Raw genomic sequence first — 20,077 nt, 5'->3', positions numbered from 1 at the left:
TAACATTTCAGTTTTCTGATTATAATCCCATACATTATTCACACTTTTATATCTTTAATACAAATGAGTCCAAGTCACACATGTTGGCTTCACATGTTGTGATCTTCCATAGTTTCATTTTGTAAAAACATTAATAATTAAATGACTGTTGACTGTACATAATACATAATAGTTACTTCATTTTTCAGGCTCAGTATAAAAATAATAAATAAATCATGAGTCAGAGAAATAGAGCTATGTAGTCAGAGGAGAAGGGCAGTAAAAGACGCAGTTGCCCATCTTATACACATTTCTTTATAGATAATTCAGGCAAAAAGTTCTTTCAAGTTGATTAATCAGATTTTAAATGTGTAACTAATTTTCTGGAAAGTACTCAGCATCTTTGATATTGCACATGTTGCTCTATGAAAAAACTATGGATTTTAATTTTGTAATAACATGCAACCAAATTATTTGACAGTTTCTTACTTGAGGGTTACAGAAAATGCAGAGAATATTTTTTACCTATCACCCACCCTTAGGCTTCAAAATTAGATTTACTGTAACTGGTGTTGCATAATAATTTTGATGAGGGCATTTTGTTATTGTTTTCACATTTTTATCATATCTAAATATATGAAGCAAAAAGTGTTGTTTTTCTCTTTGCCACTAGAGGGAAATATAATCTTAATTTAACCACTGTGTGTGCCCAAAAGTTACGTCCCTGGCAACAGACAATGCCACAGTTTGCCACCCACCAGTAGTTTTAAGTCTCATATAATTATAACTTTAACATAGTACTAAAATTTCAAAGATACACACTCAAATGGTTTGCTAATGCAAACCACGGCAGGCAAACTCAGTCTTTGTTTGCTCTTACGGTGAGGGATAAATTTACCAAGTCTGTGCACAACTTAATAGACTCTAATAGTCCCCTTGAGCACTTCTTATTTTTCCACTATTGAAACAACACTACATTAGTGGTGTAAAATTAAACTGTGCTTGTGCCCACATTTGTTGTCTACTCACTTGAAAAAGGCTCCTCTTCCTTTCATAGACTATTTGTAATTCTCTCTGCCGGACAGCTTTAAATATATAAAAAAAACCCTTGACATGTCAGTTATACAAACATTAAAACTCCCGCTTAAGTTAACGTCTTGAAAGCAAATGCACTCTTTATCAGCAGATATCTAACCCTTGACATCCATTAATGTTTAACTGGAAAGAGCATTTAAATAAGAATACTGCCTCAGTTTTGTTTTGTTTGTTTTTTTTAAAAAAAGCATTACCGCACAGAGATGAGCTTGGCTGAAAACAGTGTGATGAAGACAGCCTTTAAAGTCAGGTTTTTAATATATATAATATCAACAGTAGGCCTACAGTATTTATAGAAAATAAATTGGGTCTACATATTGTATCTAAAATGTCCATTCCCCTTTCCTTAGTTCTGATAATTATTTTCATCTGTATTACTTTAATGATGTACAACTGAATTTCTCCAGCTAACCTGATCAGAGTCGACACATTCTTACTTCTAACTCGTCAAATACAGACGCTTGGTCAATGGCCCTATATATTAAACTGATGCTCTGGTATGCCTTCTGCGTCACTTTTTGATGCTCAGGAACGTGTGTCAAGAACAGTTTCTGCTTGTCTCTTTTCAAAATAAACTTAAAGACATAGATTAAAAAACAAAGTTTTTAGGTTTACTTTCATTCAGACAACAAAAGCACATTGTTAGATTTCTAAAAAAATATGGTTTGGCTTAAAATAAAGAATGCTAAATGAACTAGCATATTACATCATTATTAAAACAACTCAGCTGACTTTTGGTTTGATATGGGGCATGATCAGTAGTCTCCCAATGAAATGACGTTTGTTTGACCAATCCAAACACCCTATGTTGACTTTCTCATCTTTATACAAGACCAGGAGTGTCAATAAATGCCAACTGCCCCGGGGTCTTATACTGTCGCTAAACTATGCCTTGGTGCATCCGTCTCTGTCCCTGAGGGTCACTGTCGAAGCATTGGTATTTGACGAGTTGGAAGTGACATTAGGTTGCCAGTGTCTACTATATCTGTACAACATCATGTGCATTTTAATCACATATGGAATTTTATAATTCCTACAATTCAATGGTGTCACTGCAAACACTCAGAGTGTCAATTTGTCTGCACACATTGACAAACTCTGCCTGTACGGCCATATCCCATTCCAGCTGTTTGCTTTCACTCAGGTGTTTCGTCCCTGCCAGCCGGCTGGATCCATGACTGTCCTGGGAGGCTAAGCTCAGGGTTCGGTAGCGCCTGTGGTAAGACAGGTGAGGGATTGCTCGTGGGAGGCTACTCTGTGCAAAGTTTTGACCTCTGTTAGCCCAAGAATGTGAGCGCAACTTTCCTGTTTCCTTGGGATTGCTGCAAAGACCCTGGGTTGAACCAGAGACGCTCTCTTTCCAATCCCACTGCTCTGGTGACATTGGTTGCTTGTTGTGAGATGTCAAAGAACTATGTGGTTGGGAAGGTCTTGAACTGGACAAGGCGTTCTCTTGATCCACATCACCACAGGAAGAGGTACGGTATAGGGCATTTTCCACAGAGCTGGGCCCTTGCTTTGATGCATCTTGGTTAGGAGAGCTCAAAGAGTGGCTGGAGGAAGCATGGAAGAGTCTAGGCAAACCAAAGATACTGTGAGAGAATAGGGACTCATTGAAAAGAGCCTGGTCAATGCTGCGTGACAAGTCTATTGGAGATGGGGGCCGCAGATCCACAGTAGAGTCAGTCTCCAGGCCTAGGCTGTCTAGTGATGATAGCTGAGACTCTGCTGCATTTTTAGGCTTGTGTGGTGGACTTGGGGGTGTAGGTAGAGGTAGTACAGTGCTCTGGGTTTGGCTTGCCTTGGGGACACAGTCTTTCCCATTTCCAGGAGGATCCACCATTGAGAAAAGAGGAAGGGCCTCCGATTGCCCCTTCATAGTAACATCACAGACCACCAGCTTTTCCTGCTTACCCTGGGACCAAGAATCATGAGAAGAGAGGACAGAAGACTCTGCACCTCCCTGAGAGGGCAGGGTGAGCCCTCGTGAAGGGGAGCTACAGGAGAGGCGGGACCAAGATCCAGGCCGAGGATGAGTTATGGTCTTGATAGAGGAGTTGTTTTGACAGCATAAAGGGTGTGTACCAATGAGAGACAAACCTAGACACACACCAACCTCACAGAGCCTGCAGCCTACCTGGAAGCCCCACCAGGGCCAGGGCTGGAACCCATAGCCATCCACCCCACCCAAACCAAGGGCATGCAGGATCCCATAAAGCTGAAGGCCTCCACATCCTAACAAACACAATGAAGCTCCTACTCCAGCTCCTGCTGCCCTACCCCAGTCCTCCACTTTAGCAAAGGGGCATCTTGCAGCTCGCATCACCTCAGGTGATCCTCCACTCTCTCCATTGTCATTCAGCCTGTAGATGTGTTTTGTGTTGAATTGCATTAAGCAGTAGAAGATGAGGTAGGAGCATGAGAGAAAGATGGTGAGACACACAAACACACCCTGAGGGAATAGCAGGATCACGGAGGGGAGGCTGTGGAAGAGCTGGAGCATGCCAACACACCCAAGAGAGACGCCAGAATACAACAGGGACAAACACAGTAACAGGCAAGGCTTGGGTAAGGCTGAGAACAAGGTGGATTTGGCAAGTGGGAGTGAAAGATGCATGCGTGAACGCAAGGAGAGAAGGAGGAAGGCGAGGGAGAAGGCTGAGATCAAACAGGGGAAGGGTAGCTCAGAGAGCAGCAGAGAGCCCAGAGGGGGAAGAAGATCTTGGTAATTGTAAGCGTCATAGAGCAAACAGAAAGCTTGGATCCCTGCAAATGCTAGGAGGAACAAGTGCAGCAGGGTGAAGTACGGGCTTCCTGGGGGACAGCGCAGGGGCAGGCCTAGAAGGCAGACCACAGAGATTAGGCCAAATACAGTAAAGACAGACCCCAGGCCATAGACATGTGCTTCCCACGCAAATCCCCATGTGGCGAGGGCAGAGTTCCAGTCCGAGTACAGGGGGACAAAAAGGGCAGCGCTGAGAGCCAGAGAAGGGCGCAGGGACTCATTTGGGGTATAATCATTTGGGTAGGTGGGGGTCCAGGACTGGTTTGATGCTTTGCAGGTTGTGGCAGATGTGTTTGTGACGCCATCAAGCAAGAGTGTGGCACTGGTCTTTGAGAGTTGCAGGCCATCATCCTTGGAGTCATCTGTAAGGCAAGTACAATAAGGTGAAACATTATGAACTTATAGAGGACTCCAGTAATGAGTCCTCAAACCCAGAAACCTGTTAGAATTTCAGCACCTTTAGTGCCCTCGTCTCAAAGTCAAAGGGTTTTTTGAACGGGTTTTTGGTGAGAAGCCTGAATTAAAAGACATTTGCTAAAAAGAAGCTAAATGAGATTCCAGTTTGAAGGATTTAGTGGCATGTAGCAGAGACATTGCAGAACTAAAACCTGCTGAGTGCCATAGGAAAATTACGGTGGCCAGTGCAAAATGTGAATGACCTAAATGAGCCAGTGTTTGGTTTGTCCATTCTTGGCTACTGTAGAGCAAAAATGTGAACTGAATAGGATATGTAGATATTAACAGCTCATTCTAATGAAAGCAATTTTATTTTCTGGTGATTACACACTAAAGAAAACATAGTTATGATTATTATATTCTGTTGCACATTCAAGTTGCATATTGTCATGATCCTGGGTTTTTGTAAATTTTCTGTTGTCTTTTGGACTTTGTTTTGGGGTTTTCTCATTGTGTTTTCTTCTGCATTCATTTATTCATCAATCTGTTTCCTGTTTTATTTTGCAGGTTATCTCCTCATCAGCCTTGTTTGTCCCTCCCTGCTCCTTAGTTACTCCTAGCCAGTCAGCTTCCTGCCTGTTCTCCTGCCTCATTGCCTCATCCTGCCTACATGACACATAAAGAACCCCAGTAACGAGTCCTGAAATCTGGAAATCTGTTTGCATTTCAGCACCTCTGGTTTCTTCATTTCAAAGTCAATGGGTTTTTGAAAGTTTGTTTGGTTAGTAGCCTGAAATAAGGTCTGTGGTTACAAAAGGGAAAAAAGACTTTCACATTAAACATTTCATGCTATGTTCTACGACATAAAAATCTGTCAGTAAATATCCCACTCTTGAACTGTGAAGCATTTATGTGTCTTAAAAAAGACGGTTGCTAACAAGTGGCTAAATGAGACTACATACCGGCATCACACCAAGCCACGCCAAACATGGCTTTACAGCCTTGTAGCAGATGGGATGCAACCGTGGGTTAGTTCATTTCAACCTAGAAATATCTTTTCACTTCTGGCAATTACTTTTAGGCTTCAAAAATCCTGAAAGTGGTGTTCATTTGTGAAGATTAACACAAAAACGTCATCCCTGGGGCTCTCTATTTGTTGTGTCAGCACAGAACGAAAGGGTAGAAATTTTAAAATTCCAGTGTGTAGGATTCAGGGGCATGTATTGGCAAAAATTAAGTATTATAGAATAAATATATATTTTAGTGTATAATCACCTGAAAATAAGAATGTTTGTGTTTTTTGTCACCCTAGAATGAGTTTATATCTACACAGGGTGCAACTTCTTGTCTACAGCGATCACCAGAGCAGACAAACAAAACACTGGTTCTAGATAGGGCCATTCTTACTTTTGCATCAGCCACAGTGGTAAGCATCCCCCGCTGTGACATGAACATTGGAAAAATACAGATTTTTATTTATTTATTTTTTTTTTCATTTTTTTTTCATTTTCACTGTGCTGCTAGCTACTCTTGTTGTTATATTTTTTGGAATTGAATTATTAATCAGTAATTGTGATATTTATTACATTAATTTGCAGAAAAAAACCATCAAATTAATCTAACCAATGATTACAGTAAAGTAAATTGTATCCACGTCATTGTACAAAAAGAGAGCAGGGGAGATTCTGCTGTGTGTGAAGTTAATCCATAATAAAACAGAGCAGGCTTGTAACTGGGAATCTCTAACTGGGTCACAGAGAGTGGGAGCATGAGGAAGCTGTGTGTGCGTGTGTGTGTAAGAGGGCGAGAGATGTGTGTGTTGATTAGCCAGTATTGACCTGATTGCTGCTCTCATTCTGAGTGGCTATTATTATGCATGGTGGTCAAGAGGTGTTTAGCTACCGTTAATGTTGCATCCTTTCCCCAAGAACGTACAGAGATATTTAACTTTTACATCTGATCTTGATTGTGTAACCAATAAATAATTTAAGCATCTCATTCTCTTGCTGAAATAATGTTCGGAGTAAGCTATATGGAGCTACCAGAATCAGGGAACTTGCTGGTTATAACTGGAACATGTCCTATATCTGGTCCTCAGTTTAGCAGTGAAGGGATTGTGTCAATGCAGAAGCAGCAAACAGTGAGATACATTTTAAAAAATGGGTTGTAACTGCAATATGGTACATTTACTCATCAAACTGGCTTTTTGGCTGAAAATTGTGTCTGGTTTTCATTGCATAGGCAGCTTGTGGATACGGGTAACTTCTCACACAGTTCTGTCAAAGCTCTGCTTCCCCTTTGCTTGTGTACACTAAACATCATTTACTTTGACAAGTGAGTGCCATCATGTGTTTGTTTGTGTGTGTGTGTGTGTACAGCAAATACTGTATGTGCAGGTGTGCACCACATTAACCTCTGGGTGTGAGTAATGGACACTGGCTGCAAAGAGAATGAAATGTTTCCACATCAACACGATAGTGGAGGACTGAATGGGAGAATCTGTGACAAAATGAGGGAAAGAGAGGACAGAGGGCTGGGGAAGAGTTAGGGAGGAGAGTGTAAGCTGGGGAGAGTGAAGTGATGCAAACCGTTGTGTGAATGTAAAACAATTGTGTCTGCCAGCAGAATACATATCACAAACGCTGCAGTCGCACACAGACTTGGGGTGTTGTAGATTTATTTTTAGGATTTTAACCCTTTGAACCCCAAGCAAATTGGATTCATTTCTTTCAAAAACATGGGAAAAATGCAATGAGCAACTTCAAAAGAAATGCAAAAAAAAAGTAAAAAGTAAAAGAAAATAACATGGAAAGACATGACCCAAAAAGAATGCTAAGAAACAATACAATTCTGTAAAATAATTTTTAGAAACATTCAGTATCTACTAATTTCTTGTAATTTGTGGAACAGTTGCTCATTACCTTTTTACAATCTTTTCAAAAGAAAGCATAATAATAATTTCTAAGGTTTCAATACTTGTGAAAGGTGTCTGAATGCAGCACAACAAAACTGATGTCGATCATTATTTCAAAGGGTTAATGGGGGCAATGCTATAAATCCTGTCATTCTCGATAGACCAGTGTGATTGGTGTCAGGTTTAGTAAATCTTATTCGAGGCAGGACTCTAACCTTTATCGGCATCCATGCTGACAGCTCCTCTGTGCAAAATACGATTCGTAATATCGTTCAATCCACCCCCAGTTTCTTTCACCGGGACAGTCACCTCTTGTGGGATAACAGAAGGGCCTGCGGTCCATCCCCAACTGGCTGCTGACAGAGTGGGGCTCTCAGGACTGGGCCCAGGACCAGCAGACACCGGTGCAGTGGAGTCCTGGTCTGATGGAAGTGCGCCAAACAGAAGGAAAGGTAACTGGCTGTCAGTCGTCTCATTGTGAGAGGCTTGGAAAGTTTGCTGATTCTCTCCAGTCTGTGCAGAATTCAAAACAGATCCTGTTCTTGTGTCAGCTGGCTGATACTTTAATGTTTGTTCCTGGGTAGATCGAGGTCCTCCTGATGATGGTGATATACTCTCCTTAGTGGTATCCTCTGTGTCGCTGGGTCTGGATATGATAAGTCCCTTCTCTTGAGGATACAAAAGAGATGTCTCAGTGCTCTCCTGTGAATCATCGTATTCACCAATCACACCTTGTCTATCTGATTCCTCTGATGACGATAAGGGTGAAGCCACAGGTAGACCCAGGAAGCCAACATTCTCAGTCCCAAACATGGGATTCCCCAGTGCTAAACCAGGTCCCTGAAGTCTCTGTGGGGGCTGTGTGAGGCTCAACACTGTTGAGTCAGTGTCTGGCTCTTGTGTATCCTTGACATTTTCTCCTGTGAAGGCTATGACATGAAGTGAGAGAAGCAAGAAGAGCAGGAGAAGATAAAGATTCCACCGAGAGAGCATGGCGACGGTCGTCAAACTCCACCGCAAAGTCACATGCTGTAGGTTTTGGGAGGTATTGTCCAATCACATGCTTGACGGATCTTTACCTTGAGGTCTCTGGAGATCTCACTCTTGACACAACTGAGGGAAAAAAGTAAGGTAAAGACCCAGTTAGTGCAACCAATCATCAAACACTGCATACTGCAAGGATATGTGCTTGAATTTCTGCACGTGGGGTGAGTACTAAAATGCAAATACAGTATATGATAAGCGTTCCAAAACCTTATACCCTTTCTCCAACAAAGTCCTGTGACGTACACACGAGAGTAAACATTCATTCACAATAACAGCTCATGAAGGGACATTAACTGCCTCCTTGTAGCCGATTTCAGTTCAGCCCTCTTACCTCATCAGTAGCCCACTCTGCTGCAGCCTCTTTAAACATATATGCTCCTCCGTGTCGCTGCATGCCTGCAGTTTCTCTCTGCGTAGCACTCTGTGTCCTTTCATACTCACTGTGCTGTGCCCCTCTTCTTTCCATCATACAGTCGACACATGGGACAGACCCCACCTCCTCGAGACAACCCCCGCGGTCCCACTCTCTGCCGCTGCGCTGATCTGACAGGCAGTTTGACTGTTTGCACAATCCTCTTCTCCTAAATCTCAGGCATCCTCCACACCGCACTCCCTCCGGTGTGTAGGATGCACTGTATGTGATGTTTAGTATGAGAAGAGGAGAGGACAGGGAAGGAAAGAAAAAAAAGGCATAAATATGTCATGGGGGCCAAAACACACTCAGTAGTCAGTACCCTGCACTAAGTAAACCAGTGCCACAGATCAATACATGCTATTGAGTTTAATTTACAACTGATGCTGTGCCCTTCCTCTTAAAGAACCCATCACATGGACTACTCAGTTTGTGTCACAAACAGATGAAGCAGGATTTTTTCTTTGAATAGCATACATGCATAATGCATGATAGTGGTTACTTGTATGTGCTATACATACAGCACATCTGAACTAAGTGGATGCACTTTTTAACAAAGACCTGCTAACCTTAAATCTGTAGCGACCTTGTTGCCTTGTCAATACTGATGTGAATGATCTCTCTCTGATGGTGCCATATTGCTGTCTTTGTTTTCTCGTTCATGTGTGCTGTTTCTACCCAATGGGGGAAATCCAGTAGCCTCGTGGCCTAATTCAATTCCCAAGGATGGTTCTAAAATAGACACTGATCCACATACCTTTGGATGCATTTAGAGTCAGAGAATTTAAAGCATAGTCACACGAATATGTTGTCTCTGTCTGGCTGATGTAAGCAGTATCGACAATGGATTCATTTTGTACAAGTATTCACTTGAGTAAAAGTACTACTACCACCCTGCAAAAATACTCTGCTACAAGTAAAAGTCCTGCGTTGAAATCTTTACTTTAGTAAAAGTAAGTATTATCAGGAAAAAGGACTTAAAAGTATTAAAAGTAAAAGTACCCAATGCAAAAAATATTTAAACACATATCCAAAAAACTCAAAATTATTTTTTAAAAGAATGAAAAAATAGTATATAATATATAATTGTTAAAAAAAATAGAAAAAAAGCAACCAAAACTTAAAAAACAAACAATAAAACCCAAAAGTCCAAATTATTTTTGTTAAATAGAAAAAACACACCAAAATTCATGAACAAAACTGAAAATAGAACCACCTGAAACCAAAAATCATTTAATAAACATAAAAAGACTTTAATGTTTACCTAAATAATTATAATAATTATAGTTTGCTGTGAATCAACTGATTGATTAATCAACAATTATTGCAGCTGTACCTGTATAAACTCTTTGGTAATTTAAATCATAACAAAACATCATATTTTATTAACTCTTATGTTTTTTAATGCAAAAATCTAAATTTTTTAGGTACCTAAAGCTATCAAATAAATGTGGTGAAGTAAAAAGTTCAATATTTCCTTCTAAAAAGTGGTGGAGTAAAAAAAACAAGGTTATTTGATAAGAAAACACTCAATTAAAGTACAAGTACCCAGATGTAAGGATCTGAAAAAGTTGTTGCGTGTGTTTTGGATAGATTTTTCTTCTATCCAAATACAAATCAAACTGCATCCCAAACAAATCTGCCAAACACATATTTAGCACAAAACACAGACATAAAGGCTGATCCTGCATGCCAAGAATGATGTTGGCTGTGACAGTAAATACCAGAGCCAATAATGAAGAGAGCAATTTTCACCTTGCCTCTGCACAAGCTCCTGCTTATAACAATGAGATTTAGATTCCCATAAATACAGAATGACAGACAGTGAAGGCTGTTTCAGATCATTTTGACAGTCAGTGAAGGCAGGAACTTCCCGAGGGGTGTGAGTAACACGCTGTCTGATGAGGACACAGGAAAGCACCAACCCAGCCGTAACTAAAGGGACTGGAAAGGAACAATGACAGGCCAAACACATGAGCTCAGAGAGGGACATGGCCAAATTATTGCCGCCTCACACTTGCTATCCTAATTCATTGGGCAACTGGTCTCTGTTTAGACAAGTCATCCTCCGACAAGACAAAGTCAGCAGGGACTGGGGTCCAGCTGGGAATGTGGACAGTGAGGACAAGACACAGAAACAAAGCTGCACAAGCAAAGAAGAGGGTAAAAACACACCATGGCTCTCTGTCTGACTGTAGATAAAATAAAGTTATATGCTGTAAATTGAGTCCTACTAAGTATGTCTATGCAAGTATAGAAAGCCCTCTACATGACTTGACCTCTAAGCTGTAGTGATCAGGGCAAAAGGAAATATATATATATATATATATATATATATATTTCCATAATTTATTGAATCCCTCTTCTTAAACTTTTCATAATGGGAATCAAAACAGTGGAATCCCACATGCAGAGTGAGAAACACAAATGCTAATAAAAACTTGTTTCTTTTGTCTGACTATGGATCCATTTATATTTAAATGGTTTGTATTTGTGTATGAAGTATGGACGTCAGTATGTTTTGAATAATGCCAAAATGAATAAAAAAAAATTAATGACAAAAAATAAAAAGTAATGTCACCATAGAGAATACAACCACTTAGTGTGGCCACTCTGTAACTCTGCTTTAGTCTTTATGTAGGTTGATGGATTTATTATCATAAGATACACATAAAACTGCTTCATTTGCATACACTATCTGCAAATGTCCAAGATTAAATTACACAATAAAGATGCCAGCCAAGATTGTCAAGTACAAATACAATATTTGTATAATTACATATAAAAACAGGAGAAACATGACAAGACAACACTGTGTTTGCCTGCCTAAACATTTTCTCTGCTTCTTATGCATCTGAAAAGAAAAAAAATCTGTTGAGCTGTGTCTTGTTTCTCAACCATGTCCCAGTTAGATTTATATGACTCTTATCAACCAGAGGCCAATTAGATTGTTAAAAAACGTTCTCAATCAAGATGGGCACAAGGTGGTGACTTTAATGCAACCCATATTAACTTGCTTTGGGCTATCTTTAGTTAGTTTTTAATGTGCTATGTTGTACTAATAAAGCAGAAAGTGACAGCATAGTCAGAATGACATTAAAATGATGCTCCGGTTCACATCTTTAGTGTTGATCTATCCAGAAATTCTGTTTTTTGTGCCAGGAACCCAGTCTTTTGCTAGATTTTAGTAAGGCCTTTCATTGCCATGGCCTCCCCTGACATGTTTATCTATGTAATACAGGCTACATCCTAAATTCTGGGTCTTGGTCTTCAACAGGGAGTGTGGAACCCCTAGGGGCTCCACAGAGTTAGTGCAGGGGGCCTCCAAATTATTGTTTGATATACAGTACAGTATATATATATATATATATATATATATATATATATGTATAATTTCTTTTCTTTTCTCAAACCTAAATATATGTCTGAAAATCCACATTAACATGAATCCAATATATTTTACAAGTTTCCTCCCTCACCTAGCCTACCTGAAAGTAAATACAGGTCAAAACAACTGAGGCTGATACAGCCTTCTGCCTGGCAACCTCCATCTTCCTGACTTAAACTGCAATTCAATTCTGCATTTTGCAAAATGGCAAGAGCCCAGGGGCCAGTTAATTAAAAAAATAATAATAAAAAATAAATAAAAATTGTAATATTTATCAAATAAAAATGAAAGAACATTTTTAAAAAGCAAAATCAAATCGCCTCTCTTTCCATTATTTTGCTCTAAATAATGTCAATATGACATCATATCTATTTTTTTTTAATTTTACAATAAATAGATGTTCTTAAAACCCCTTAACAGGCATTGTAATACCACTGTAGACTTTTTTCTATCAAATTTCTTTACTAAAAGCTCACAATTTAATTTTATACAGATGTTTTAATAAAATGCATTTTTATATTTTGATTATACTGTAGTTCTATTTTTATAATATAAAATTGACTATTTGTTTTTTCTACCATACATTTTAAACATATTTTGTTACTAGATTAATTATTATATGTATTTTTCTATATGTTTATTTTTTTTAATATTTATTCCTTTTGTTTATTGTATTAAGTTATTTTATTTAACATTGGCAATTTGCTTTTTTTATACCATAAATCCTGTACAGATTATTTTCACTTAATTCTTAACTTAACTTACTTAACTCACTTAATTAATTTTATTTATTTTGTTTGTATATTTTATAAACATTAAATTATTTTCATTTTTATTATATAATATTTGACTTATTTTTTTTACCATTAATTTTTTTTTTATTAGATTCATTTTTATTTGCATCTATTTATTTCTATATGTTTGACTTTTTGACTTTTGCACTTTTTATAATGCATTATACTAGGAATATGTTTTTTTTAATAAATTGATGCATTTTATCAACATATTATACGGTCTATAATCGTGTAATTTTTTTTTTGCAATGGTTGTTATTTTACAACATTTGAGGTAGTATTCAGAGGTTTAGGTAGCCTAGTTTTCCACTAAAATGTGTCCGAAATAACCCTGCCTCACTTTGATGGACCTCGTGTACGTGATGAAGGAGGCATGAGACAGTAATTAAATAGTGGCCGGTCAGACTTGTTTTAGTTGCTTGCTTTCGGAGCGCTTCATTTCCCGGTGAGGGCAGCAGAACAGCTTAGCCAACTGAAGACACATCATGCGATGAAGAAGACGGAAAGGAAGCCTGGAGAGGTATTGTGAGGACATGTAGTCAGTAAATAACGCATCGGGACATACTGTGTTACAGAGGATATGTTTCCAGTCAGCTAATTTTACCCTACAGGCAATGATGTGCTTCGGAGGAGCCCTGAGCTACCTTTTCATTAGCTATTGCATCACTGACACACACTGAACAGGCTCAGTAACTCCGCCAGAAGACATATGTAAGTGAGACTAAAGTTTATCGACATTAAACCGGTTTGACGTGGAGTTACGTTAGTTAGCTCTCTAAGCTAAGGTGAGTTCCTCTGCATTGTGTTTTTAACATTATCTCAGGAAACGGGCTGACGGTTGATTAACGTTACATCATTTATGTGAAACACACAAGCTAACCTTATGTTTGTTTGTAACAATGCTAACGTTAATGGTAGGGAGTTTATAGGTAGCTGATGGTTAATTCTCCAGCATAATTTCAGTCTTATTTCACAGTTTGTGTTAGCAGGAACACCAGAGACTCAAATATTCATTCAGATGCCCCCAGAAAGTGTTTTGTTTATTTCTTAAAATATATATAATAGGGCCACTTTAACTCATAAGCATTGCCTGGTCTGTGCCTCATCACAATCACTTTATTGATAAATTGTTCGTTACAGTCGCTTTGATATTTAGCATAGAGAACTACAGAAAGTAGAAATAAGTACTAGCACAAAGTATGCACAAATATAAAATAGAAATACAGAAGAAATAAGTAACAATTGGCATTAGTATGTGGATATTTAAAATTATTAATAACGTATAATGTGCTGTGTGTAAAGTGTAAAAATATAAACACAGTAACAATTAGTAACAATTAGCATGACTGTGTGAATATAAAAATGTATATGTATATATATGTGTATATTATTAATATGTGTAATGTGCTGAGTGTGTAAAGTGTGTAAAAATATAAATACAGTATTAATAAGTAACAATAAGCTCTATTATGTGAATACTTAAATTATAAAAAAATGTATTATGTGTTGAATGTATAAAGTGTGTAAAAATATAAAATATAGATACAGTAATAATAGGCAACAATTAGCACTAGCATGGGAATATTTAAAATGATAAAAATCAATTTTGTGCTGGCTGTGTAAAGTGTGTAAAAATATAAAATAGAATCATGGTAAGTATATCTAGTATATGAATATTCAAAATTATTAAAATGTATAATTTACTTAATGTGTAAAGATATTAAACTAGTATGTTCCTTATGCTACATTACAATGTATAAAACTAGTATGTAAAAGTAGAAGTATAAAATGTGTATGATGCTTCAATATACAATAGTTATGTACTTCAGCAAGAAGAACAATAAGAATACATACAATATGTGTAACATGTTAAATCTGATTAGTTGCACAGAGGATTGCTGTAGTTGAATTATCACACCAATTATTGCAGTTAAGACAGTGTATAAAGGAATATTGCACCTTAAATATTGCACAGTTGTAATATGAAATGAAATATGAAGTATGAAATAAATTATAAAATTATAATTTAAGATGGGGGAATTAAGTCCAAGTGTCAGTCTATTGGCTCAGAGTGTTAGACACTCGGTTTAAGGAGTTATACAGTACGTTGTCAGTCAGTCATTTTCTGTAACCGCTTGTCCTCGTAAGGGTCGCTGGGGTGGCTGGAGCCAATCCCAGCTGTCATTTGGCAGAAGGCGGGGTACACCCTGGACAGTTCGCCAGACTATCGCAGGGCCGACACATAGACAGACAACCATACACGCTCACAGTCACACCTAAGGGCAATTTAGGGTCACCAATCAACCTGAGCAGCATGTCTTTGGACTGTGGGAGGAATACAGTACATTGTGTGTTTTATATATAAGCAAACTGTTGGTGATGTTAGTAGCTTTCTCATTCTAATTTTATGTCTCTTTGTCCCCTTGCGTCCTCTTTTTTGCAGACCGTTGTCACATTTCATTGAATGGGAAGCCTGACAGCAGCTGCTATGTTGGGCAGGACGGTCCTGAGCAGAGGCGTCACTGCCCAGCGCCTTAGTAAGAACGTCACTTTCTATGTGAACGAATTAGCACCTCCAGTCTCAGGATGTCAGACCAAAGTTCTGGAAGACCATAAACCCCTCATGCTGATGCTGCCGTGGCTGGGTGCGCGTCCTCAAGCCCTGGTGAAATATTGTGAGATCTACTTTCGCACCGGCTTTGATGTGCTTGTAATAGAGAGTGAGGTGAGATAAGCACAACAGAGATATGACTACAACAAAAACATGATTTTGAACATAGTTCCTTTTATCACAGCCACATAAATTGGTTATGTTAAAATTAACCTTCAACTTCATGGTTACTTTTGTCCTTGAAATGTTAACATCGTAGCTTTGAATGCTCTTTCACCAAGTTAGCTATTAGCATTAGCCATATTCTTAGATAAAGGGGACTACTGTTTTGAATATGCATAATATTTGGCATTATACACAGGAATACAGATGCTTATCATCCATGCATAATGGTTTGTCTCTTGCCTTTCCAACACCTAAGTAAAAAAGTACCATTAAATGCCCATTTATGTGTATCCAAGATAAACGGTTAACAATTACCTTAAGAGATGTGTACGTTAAGCAAGAGTGCGGTATATGGAACACCTCTTGAGCTTAAAATGCTACTTTTTCTGTGATACTCAGTTTTTATTGCTCAGATCTTATCTTTCAGTCATGATTGTTTACACTAATGTTTATATGTCGCCCATATCCACCCAGTGTGAACAGTCATCTGACCTGAAACAACCCCCATGCACACACTTACAACAACAAATAAGGTGTATGCGTGCAGCGGTGCAAAGGTTCATTTCAAAGATTCTGTGGATGTTGTAAAGCAGTCCGGACCTTAAATGTGGTCACATGGCTATGCGATGCATTCAGGTTTGCATCCATGTCTTCCTCTGGTACATGTGGAAGTAATGTGCTGAAATAAGTGTGCCAACAAAGGAAGGTAAGCAGAGGGGTGCTAGCTTGTAAAGGTGCGTGTAAAGGCCGTGACACACCAAGCTGACGTCCAAGAATTAGCAGTGAAAAAAAGCTCCCTGCTGCGTTGCCTCATTTCGCCGTGTCTCGGCCAAAACTAAAAAATATATAATAATATCAATAATAATAATAATAATAATAATAATAATAATAATAATAATAATAATAATAATAATAGATTTTATTTGTAGTGCACTTACAATTTTGAACAAATATCAAAGCAAATAAAGCAACCAGCTAAAAAAAATACTCAAAACTCACAAGTTCTGATAAAAAGGAATGTTTTAAGTCATTTTTTATTAAACTCAACAGTCACATGCTTAACTTACAGCCAACCAGCATGTCTGTTCTGCACCAGTGTGAGAGGAGATTCCCCTCCATACCAGCAGACGATGGTCATCTTTAACAGTTTTTTAAAACGGGAAACCGGAAGAAAGCCAGTTAGCACAATAACACCGCAACCCAATACTGAAAAGAACAAAGCAGATTTACTGCGGACCAGTGAACAACAGCACAAACCACCAGGAAACGTTGCTGTTAAGAGCTCAGTGGCAGAAGAAAAATAATCTTACTGTGTATAACAAGTTTGTTTCGACCTCACTCCTGAGTTTCAGCTCTTTGTTTACAGTATTCACTTCCATTTCTCTTTTTGTGCGCTGAGCTGAAAGGCCAATCAGAGTGATTTCATTCACTGGCAGACTCCATGGCCCCCACCGCGGATTCAACATGCTGAATCAGCAGAAAGAAAGCTGACGAGGACCAACGGCGGTGACAAGGACTGTGGCCGCTCAAGCCGACAGCTGACTGTTGACTTGGTGTGTCACAGCCTTTAGCACTGCAGATTTCAATTTTCTCTCAAACTTTTAAGAAAAAAATAAGTGAGAGCTGAGTTGAGGAAAACTGTGGGATCACTTTAACTCTGGATCAGTTTTGGCAAAGTTTTAATTTTTATCAACAGTCTTTAGATGGAGTCACATTGGCCCCTTAAACTCTGCTGGTCTCGTCAGTGGTTTGGTCATTACACATTTTTGCAAGAAAACATTGTTTCAGCCCACAGATTTTATTTTATATTGTAGTGGACGTTCTAAAATTTCTTAAGACAAAGGTCCAAAGATAAAACGATAATTAAATCAAAACCTACAGAGGTTAAGCCAAACTTTCAAAAGCCAGCTGATGTTTTACCTGGTTTTGTTTTTCTTTCTGTTTGTTTTACACAAGGTGCAAGAGTTCCTGTGGCCTCGTTGGGGTCTGGATCATGGAAAGAGGTTGCTCGACCTGCTCCATAGTGAGCCCTTTGTGTCCCGCCCACTGTTTGTCCATGCCTTCTCTATCGGTGGCTACACATTTGCTAATCTGCTGATACATGTGTCCCAGGACACACAGAGATATCAGGCGCTCACACAGAGGATCAGAGGCCAAGTCTATGATAGCCTGGTGGTGGGCTCTGTGGAGCAGATGTCCACAGGTCAGTTTGTATCAATCAATCAATCAATCAATCAATCAAACAATCTCATTCATCAGTGCAGTTTTATAAGTATCCTTAATGCCCAGTCAAATAAATGAAGTGTGTTTGTTTCCTCCTCTCTGCCCAGGTCTAGCTAAGACTGTATTGCCACGTTGGGAGACCCTGATAAAACATGTGAGCCTGTTCTACTTTAACATCTTCAAACGGCAGACAGTGGACTACTTTAACAAAGGCATTGACGTGTTTTGGAACAGTCCCATCACTGCTCCCGCGCTCTTCTTTTTTTGCGAGAATGATTTGTTGAGCAACCCACGAGTGATGGAGGAAGTGATTGATCATTGGCTGAAACGCGGGGTGGAAGTCACAACAAAGAAATGGGAGGATTCAACACATGCAGGTCACATAAAGAGGCACCCAGAGGAGTACCTGAGCACCCTAAACATGTTCCTCCACTCTCTCCATTTTGCCCCGCTGAAGGCTAAAATGTAAGACCAAAAAACAGTCCTATTAACTTGACTTTGCTTGTTTTCTGTTTTTCTGTTAAAATGTTTGTTAGACTATAATGTGTTACTACAGCACTGAGGATTAACTAAGAAAAAGAAACTTTAGGAAGACTGGTAGAGGACGATGGGATCCCTCTTCCAGCACGGACAGGCGTGCAATAGATGTCGTAAATAACAAATGAAATACTGCACGGCAAAAAGACAAGAGAGGGGGGAGGAGAGGGGGAGAGAGGGGGAGAGAGGCACAGCAATAATAGAAACAGGTGCATTAAATTATTACATGCACTCTATGATGATGTTGAGGGTGATGATAAAAGTCTCATGCGTATATTGATAAGGAGATCTCCAAAGGCAAGATCACGGCATTGGCACAACCAGGACCAGACCACCATTCAGTAACCTCACGAATTGTGGCTTCGAAGATGTTATGTTTTAAAGTTGTACAGTTACATTTCTCACGTTGGCACTTTGACTGTGAACACAGGGAGATTACGCCTGCCATGATGGCTGAGAAAGGTGGAGGAGTTTGTTCACTGAGAGAGCCAACAACAAAAGTCAGTGGCGAGATTAACGGTTCCTGCTTTTGAATATAATAATAATAATAGTGGATTTATATTGTGAAGGAAAAGTAGAAGTTGTTTCCAGAAGCCGTTGTGCATTGTACTGTTTTTCTACTTCCTTTAAGCCAAAACATAACGTCATTGCTGTCATAACCTTTTATATTTACACAAGCAACTCCAGGGACTTGATATTTGATGGTCCACAACTGTAAAGAAGAATGTTTCTTTTTATTTGTTTGTTGACAATGCTTTATGAAATTCCATATAGCACCGTCCCTGTAGTTCATATTGCCTCTTGAGACAGAGATGCCGTAATGAGCCTCAGTGATAACCTGTATAAGTCATGGTGCTCTCACAAACTACCAAAGCAGCGAGTAACAAGTTTGTCTTGTTTTAACGTTTTACAAATGAATGAAATGTCTGTTGAAGGTTGCCTTATTACTTGATATAACTAACTTTTTTTATGTTTCTGGTTTGTACATTAAAAAATACATTCTTTGAACGTTTTCTTTTTCAGTTCTTTTGTAGTTATTGCATAACATTTGTCCTCCTACTTTGTGCTTTTTCCTCAACAACCTCATTTGTTTTCATGGTTTACGATAGTTTGAGATAAAACTTTATTGACAAGGGAAATCGCTGGAGAGCAGTTACAATTTAAAGTGGAAATAGTGTAGATCAGACGAGTGCAAAGATGTAAAAGACTAAAATAACATAACAGTGCAAAATAGATTTTTTTAAAAACTGGATACCAGTAAGGAGTAATACTAATGAATACATGGACGACAAAGATTAAGATTACACTATTGATCCCACTCTGGGGGAGTTCACACATTACAGCAGCTCAAGAGTCAGAAGCAAGAGAAAAGCAAAAAAAAAAAACCAAAAATAAAAAAAGTGATTTATTAAAAGGTATAAAATGATAAAATGATTAAAAAATACACATTAAATAAAATGACACAAAATCCATCAATATCTTTCACTTATGCAGATACCGTATGTCTATGATTGGTAGCTGCACAGGATAACTGAAATACACAGTGTTGTATTTTTACTGTAAAGATATAGAAATATAGCGTATAAATATTATTACACAGTAAGTGGTAACTTATTGCACAGGCATATTTCATCATTGTTTAGTCATTGCTTACATGTCTAATCTGTTACAGTGCAATTTTCCTTTACGTGAAAATACTAAGTACTCTACTACCACTCTGTACATGCAGTA

The 20,077-nt window shown here is 38.6% G+C and overlaps 2 protein-coding genes across 5 annotated transcripts; one reads left to right on the top strand and one right to left on the bottom strand.

Annotated features, from left to right (window-relative positions):
• Window positions 1-1,268: 1,268 nt before the first annotated feature.
• Window positions 1,269-10,847, bottom strand: prrt4a (proline rich transmembrane protein 4a). Of its 2 annotated transcripts, XM_088079878.1 has the most exons (3): window positions 8,548-10,847; window positions 7,385-8,282; window positions 1,269-4,221 (listed from the first exon to the last, which is right to left on the bottom strand). In XM_088079878.1, the coding sequence occupies exons 2-3, from the start codon at window positions 8,160-8,162 to the stop codon at window positions 2,108-2,110; spliced, it is 2,892 nt and encodes a 963-aa protein (XP_087936004.1). In that variant the 5' UTR covers window positions 8,163-8,282; window positions 8,548-10,847; the 3' UTR covers window positions 1,269-2,107. The 2 variants fall into 2 exon arrangements, with proteins under 2 accessions (XP_087936004.1, XP_042351381.2); XM_042495447.2 differs by lacking the exon at window positions 8,548-10,847 and having other exon boundaries at window positions 7,385-8,540.
• A 2,346-nt stretch (window positions 10,848-13,193) lies between these two features.
• On the top strand, window positions 13,194-19,804 carry LOC121950425 (uncharacterized). Of its 3 annotated transcripts, none has more exons than XM_088079876.1 (4): window positions 13,194-13,330; window positions 15,254-15,535; window positions 17,543-17,789; window positions 17,917-19,804. In XM_088079876.1, exons 2-4 carry the CDS (start codon window positions 15,275-15,277, stop codon window positions 18,276-18,278), a joined length of 870 nt encoding a protein of 289 aa, XP_087936002.1. In that variant the 5' UTR covers window positions 13,194-13,330; window positions 15,254-15,274; the 3' UTR covers window positions 18,279-19,804. The 3 variants fall into 3 exon arrangements, with proteins under 3 accessions (XP_087936002.1, XP_087936003.1, XP_042352354.2); XM_088079877.1 differs by lacking the exon at window positions 13,194-13,330 and adding an exon at window positions 13,337-13,521; XM_042496420.2 differs by lacking the exon at window positions 13,194-13,330 and adding an exon at window positions 13,337-13,595.
• Window positions 19,805-20,077: the final 273 nt, after the last annotated feature.

The sequence above is a fragment of the Plectropomus leopardus genome, chromosome 7 (assembly GCF_026936395.1).
Source record: "Plectropomus leopardus strain MGB_pleo_1.0 chromosome 7, ASM2693639v1, whole genome shotgun sequence".
Taxonomy (NCBI): domain Eukaryota; kingdom Metazoa; phylum Chordata; class Actinopteri; order Perciformes; family Serranidae; genus Plectropomus; species Plectropomus leopardus.
This window is presented reverse-complemented; position numbering and strand designations above follow the sequence as displayed.